A 6,945-nucleotide genomic window follows, 5' to 3' on the forward strand; every position below is an offset into this window, starting at 1 on the left:
CCCTATGGGGCAGTTCTAATCAGTCCTTTAGGGTCACTATGAGTCGGAATCGACTCGACGGCACTGGGTTACTAGGTTATATTGGAGGACAACATATATGAAAAATAGAGCTTTGTGTTCAACATTTCATTCCAATTATTTTAGAGTAGCTATTACATTTTTTTTTTATTACATACAAGACTGAAAGAATAATCTTGGAGGAGCACAGAAATGTTATAAGATAGTCGTGAGGGTGTCCACTAGGGGTATTTGTGATTACAGATTTTAAAGATGAATTCCAAAGAGTGGTGTCTTCCAAATGCCCCTTTGATGTAAACAATACAGCCTTATAAAAGAAATACAGCATCTTATTAGCTTAATATAAGGGAAAACAGCCAAACGTTGTATGCCCCAAGAATTCCTTGACAACTAATAATGTTTGCCTTCTCTGAATAAAGGAGAGTGCAGTCTTTCTCTGAACTCAGTTGACAAAATTCTACTCACAATTATGTCTAAACCCCAATGTCAAATGCAACAGGAAAGACCAACACGAGTTTCTCAGTGGACTTCATCCTTCTAGGCTTTTCAGAGTGGCCTCAGCTGGAGAAGGTTCTCTTCTGGATAGTGGCAATCTTCTACATCATGATCATCTTTGGCAACCTGACCATCATTGTGCTCTCTCGTATAGACCCTTGCCTCTACACACCCATGTACTACTTTCTTAGCAATCTCTCCTTCTTGGAGCTCTGCTTTACCACCACCACAGTGCCCCAGATGTTGTCAAACTTGTGGGGACCTAAGAAGACCATCACCTACACAGGCTGTGTCATCCAACTCTGTGTGTTTCTCTGTTTTGGTGCCACAGAAGGTGTCTTGCTGGTGGTAATGGCCTTTGACCGCTATGTTGCTGTCTGCCAGCCACTGCGCTATACCATCATAATGAACCCTCCTCTCTGTTGGAAGCTGTCCCTTATGGCCTGGCTCTCTGGCCTGATGGAATCTCTGATCCAATCTCCCATCACACTCCAGCTGTCCTTCTGTGCCCACCACCATGTGGATGACTTTCTCTGTGAGGTGCCTGCCCTCATACGTCTGGCTTGTGGAGACACCTCCTCCAATGAGTGGCAGATGAGCATCTCTGCCATTCTCTTCACAATCCTGCCTATGGGGTTGATCTTAACATCTTATGGCTACATAGCTCAAGCTGTGGGGAAAATCAAGTCAGAAGAGGGGAGGCAGAAAGCCATTGCCACCTGTTCCTCCCATCTTCTGGTGGTTTTCATGTTTTATGGGACAGTGGCAATGGTTTACACAGACCCTAAGAACGACTTTGCTTCCAAACATGGAAAGTTCTTCACCTTCTTCTACACTGTGGTCACACCACTGTTGAACCCTCTCATCTATACCCTGAGGAACAAAGAAGTAAAAGAGTCTCTGCAAAGATTGCTGAAGAAATTGATCAGCCAATGAAAAAGTACATAATCAATTTTTTGGGCTGGAAAGAAACTCAAAAATCTTGATTTCCACCCATATTCCTTTAAACAATGGAAGGAGAGACTGTCTTTGAAACATCACTAAAAAGGGTGGATTTAGTTCAATGAAGATAATTGATGACTTATTTTTTCCTATGATTTCACACATCATCTTCTTAAAGATATGTGAAAATTAACACAATTTTTGGCACATATTAAGTGTACAAGGATATATTTGGCTAAGGAGAAATACTAGTTACATAATTAACTTTTGAGAAACTTAAATTATTTCTTAAGCAACATAAGCACCAGGAGCTTAACATTCACGAAATAGCAAACAAATTATAACAATTTATTATTACATTTTAAAACAACAACAAAAAAATAAAACTGGCTATTATAGATTCTTTTATACAAGCTTGAAGGGAGGGAAGTTTGCCTGGTTTCCCTAGGAGCTTTCTATATATTCAAGTTTTTTTTTTTTTTATTTGACTGTAAGAGTGAGACCTTGAGTACAAAGAAAGAATTCAACTTGCATTCTCGGTGTGTGGGTGCTGTATTTCTCCTTTATTTGAAATTTTCAGAAGATGAAGCCACCACAGTGAGCTGCTTCTGATGTATTTGAGTTCAAAGGAGCCATGAACACTTTCTTTCTTGAGACAGAGAGATCTCTATGCTTAACCTACATTTAATTTAATCTCCATGTAATTATAAATATGCTATAAATTTAATTAAATCTAATGTCCCACGTATATAGTAGTTTACCTTATTTTTAGACAAAATGAATATAAGAAAAGTCAAGTGCCTCATGGGTTCTCTGTGTACTCCCTTTGTTATTATACAGTAGAAATACAATTCTGTCTAAATCAAAGCCAGATTTTTTTCAAATGGAACTCGGATATTAAAGAGGCACCAAGCAATTTAGAACAGCAATTCAAAAAAAAAAAAATTAATTAATTAATGGTGCTGGCATAACTGGATATCCAGCTGCAAAAAAAATGAAACAAGACCCATACCTCACACCATCCACAAAAACTAACTCAAAATGGATCAAAGACCTAAATATAAAATCTAAAATGATAAAGATCATGGAGGAAAAAATAGAGACAACAGCAGGAGTCCTAATACATGGCATAAACAGTATACAAAATATTACTAATGATGCTGAAGAGAAATTAGATAACTGGGAGCTCCTAAAAATCAAACACCTATGCTCATCCAAAGCCTTCACCAAAAAACTAAAAAGATTACCTACAGAGAGGGAAAAAGTTTTTACCTATAACATTTCTGATCAGTGTCTGATCTCTGAAATCTACATGGTACTGCAAAAACTCAACAACTAAAAGACAAATAACCCAATTAAAAATGGGCAAAGATTATGGACAGGCACTTCACTAAAGAAGACATTCAAGTAGCTAACAGATACATGAGGAAGTTCTCACCATCATTAGCCATTAGAGGAATGCAAATCATAACTATAATTAGAGTCCATCTCACTTTAACAAAGCTGGCATTAATCCAAAAATAATAATAATAAATGTTGGAGAGGTTGTGGAGAGATTGGAACACTTATACACTGCTGGTAGGAATATAAAATGGTACAACCACTCTGGAAATTCATTTGGCATTTCCTTTAAAAAGCTAGAAATAGAACTACCATACAATCTAGCAATCCCAATCTTTGGAATAGATCCTAGAGAAATAAGAACCTTTGCATGAACAGACATATGCACACCCATGTTCACTGCAGCACTGTTTACAGTAGCAAAAAGATGGAAGCAACGAAGGTGCCCATCAACGCATGAATGGATAAATTAATTATAGTATATTCACACAATGGAATACTATGCATCAATAAAGAACAGTGGTGAATCTGTGAAACATTCCATAACACGGAGGAATCTAGAAGGCATTATGCTGAGTGAAATTAGTCACATGCAAAAGGACAGATTTTGCATAAGACCAGTATTATAAGAACTCAAGAAATAGTTTAGACAGAGTAGAATATATTCTTTGATGGTTGGGAGGGGGATGGAGGGAGGGAGAAGTGGTATTCACTAATTAGATAGGAGATAAGAACTACTTTAGGTGAAGGGAAAGATAACACACAATGCAGGAGAGATCAGCAACTGGACTAAACCAAAATTAGTTTCCTAAATAAACTGAATGCTTCGAAGGCCAGCTTAGCAGGGGTGGGGGTTTGGGGACCATGGTTTCAGGGGACATCTAAGTCAACTGGTATAATAAAATTTATTAAGAAAACATTCTGCGTCCCACTATGGAGAGTGGCTTCTGGGGTTTTAAACTCTAGCAAGCAGCCATCTAAAATGCATCAAAGGGTCTCAACCCACCTGGAACAAAGGAGAATGAAGAATACCAAAGACACAAGGAAATTATGAGCCCAAGAGACAGAAAGGGCCACAGAAAGCAGAGACTACATCAGCCTGAGACCAGAAGAACTAGATGGTGCCCGGCTACAACCGATGACTGCCCTGACAGGGAACACAGCAGAGAATCCCTGAGGGAGCAGGAGAGCAGTGGGATGCAGACCCCAAATTCTCATAAAAAGACCAGACTTAATAGTCTGACTGAGACTAGAAGGACCCCGGAGGTCATGATCCCCAGACCTTCTGTTAGCCCAAGACAGGTAGCATTCCCAAAGCTAACTCTTCAGCCAGGGATTGGACTGGACTATAGGTGGATGGGATAGAATAGGATACTGGTGAAGAGTGAGCTTTTGGATCAAGTAGACACGTGAGACTTTGTGGGCAGCTCCTGCCTGGAGGGGAGTTGAGAGGGCAGAGGGGTCAAAAGCTGGCCGAATGCACATGCAAATAGACAGTGGTGAGAAGGAGTGTGCTGTCTCATTAGGGGGAGAGCAGTTAGGAGTATATAGCAAGGTGTATATAAGTTTTTGTATGAGAGACTGACTTGATTTATAAACTTTCACTTAAAGAACAATAAAAATTTAAAAATAAGTAAAAATTTCAAATTTAAATCAAAATCAATTCAAATCAAAAATAAAATGATCCATTAAGCTTTACTGCATTTTTTAAGGCCTTTGTTCCATGAGAAATCTCAACGGTACCACACACTTACAAGAAATTGTAAGAGATACCCATTCTCGGATTTATCACTGAGTCTTTTTGGTGGTTGACAGATGTCATTACCAAGAATTGCTTAAGACAGAGGTCTTGGAGTGACATCGATGGGAAAATGTATGGAAATCAGGTGCCTTAGCAGTGGCTAAAAGTAATACTGTCCATGTGAGACCCTGGTAATGTTTGAATGGATGTACTAATTAGGATGCGTAAGAAAATACTGAGGTAATGACCTCATCTTAACACACAAGGCAGGTTTATCTCTTACACATACAAAGTCCAAAGTGGATGCACGTGACTCTGAAGCTGTTGTCTTCCACAAGTCCAAGTTGCTTTGCCTTTAGATCATCTCCTTTCCTACATGTCCCACCATGATAAGAGAAGACAGATTTGGAGAGCCAATTCTGATAATTAAATGCTTCTTCCCAGAATTACACACAGCACTTTCTCCCATGTGCCATGGGTCAAAGCAAGTCACATGACCATGTCTAACTTCAATTGAGCAAAGGTCTGAAATCCTCCCACGTGTCTTCAAAACTGAAAGAGCACGGCCATTTAAAATACAACTTTTGGTCTCTGCTCATCTGGAGCAAAAGAGAATGAAGGAAACCAAAGACTCGAAGAAGAAACATGAACCGTGACCAATTCTAACCTGGAGACCAGAAGAACTACATGGTGCCATGCTACCACAATAGACTATTCTGACCAGGAACACAATAAAAGATTCTGGATAGAATGAAAGAAAAATGTAGAACAAAAAAATTCCTAAGAAATGTCAGATCTGCTAGATCAAAAGAGACTAGAGGAACTACCTTGTCTTAAGCAATTCTTGGTAATGACATCTGGCAACCACCAAAAACACTCAGTGATAAATCTGAGAATGCGTATCTCTTACAATTTCTTGTAAGTATGTGGTACCGTTGAGATTTCTCCCCGAACGAAGGCCTTAAAAAGTGTGGTAAAGCTCAATGGAAAATTTTATTTTTTAGGCTATCACCCTAAGATACCGTTTGAACTTGGCACTCCTGAAGGTCACCCTTCACCAAATAATAGATTGGCTTATAAAATAAACAATATCATCCATGAATAATCTGCCCCTTAAACAATCAACTATATGAGACAAAATGGTCAACATTTACCCAAAAGCAAGATGAGAAGACAAGAAGGGGAAGGGAAGCTAGATCAATGGAAACAGAATAAACAGAATGGAAATAATGAGAACGCTGACACATTGTGAAAATTGTAACCAATGTCACAGAAAAATTTGTATGAAAATTGTCAAGCGGGAACATAATTCATTGTGTAAACTTTCACCTAAAATACAATAAAATATTTTTTTATATATTGATTAATCAGTAGATAAGAACTGCTTTAGGTGAGGGGAAAGACAACACTCAATACATGGAAGGTCAACTCAATGGGACTGGACCAAAAGCAAAGAAGTTTCCGGGATAAAATGAATGTTTCAAAGGTCAGCGGAGCAAGTGCGGGGGTCTGGGGAACACGGTTTGTGGGGACTTCTAAGTCAATTGGCAAAATAATTCTATTATGAAATCATTCTGCATCCCACTTTGAAATGTGGCGTCTGGGGTCTTAAATGCTAACAAGCAGCCATCTAAGATGCATCAATTGGTCTCAACCCACCTGGAGCAAAGGAAAATGAAGAACACCAAGGCCACACGACAACTAAGAGCCCAAGAGACAGAAAGGGCCACATGAACCAGAGACCTACATCATCCTGAGACCAGAAGAACTAGTTGGTGCCCGGCCACAATCGATGACTGCCCTGACAGGGAGCACAGCAGAGGACCCCTGAGGGAGCAGGAGATCAGTGGGATACAGACCCCAAATTCTCATAAAAAGACCAAACTTAATGGTCTGACTGAGACTGGAGGAATCCCGGCGGCCATGCTCCCCAGACCTTCAGTTGACACAGGACAGGAACCATCCCCCAAGACAACTCATCAGAAATGAAAGGGACTGGTCAGCGGGTGGGAGAGAGACGCTGATGAAGAGTGAGCTAATTATATCAGGTGGACACTTGAGATTGTGTTGGCAACTCTTGTCTGGAGGGGGGATGGGAGGATAGAGAGAGAGGGAAGCCGGCAAAATTGTCAAGAAAGGAGAGACTGAAAGGGCTGACTCAAGAGGGGGAGAGCAAGTGGGAGTAGGGAGTGAGATGTATGTAAACTTATATGTGACAGACTGATTGGATTTGTAAACGTTCACTTGAAGCTTAATAAAAGTTATTAAAAAAAAAAGTAGAAGAGCAATGGGTATGAACAGTGTAATTCTTAAATTAACATACAGACAAAATGTTACAGGGCTCAGCTGAAGATGTCTCCTGGAGATGGGAGAAGAAGGGGAGTTATGTTTTCTTTGTGAAGTTGAGG

The 6,945-nt window shown here is 39.7% G+C and overlaps 1 protein-coding gene across 1 annotated transcript; it reads left to right on the forward strand.

Moving 5' to 3' along the window:
• Positions 1-501: 501 nt before the first annotated feature.
• On the forward strand, positions 502-1,449 carry LOC126067987 (olfactory receptor 2H2-like). The gene has a single exon (XM_049870266.1). It carries the CDS (start codon positions 502-504, stop codon positions 1,447-1,449), a length of 948 nt encoding a protein of 315 aa, XP_049726223.1.
• The last annotated feature ends 5,496 nt before the right edge of the window (positions 1,450-6,945 follow it).

The sequence above is a fragment of the Elephas maximus genome, chromosome 2, assembly GCF_024166365.1.
Source record: "Elephas maximus indicus isolate mEleMax1 chromosome 2, mEleMax1 primary haplotype, whole genome shotgun sequence".
NCBI classification, from domain to species: Eukaryota; Metazoa; Chordata; class Mammalia; order Proboscidea; family Elephantidae; genus Elephas; species Elephas maximus.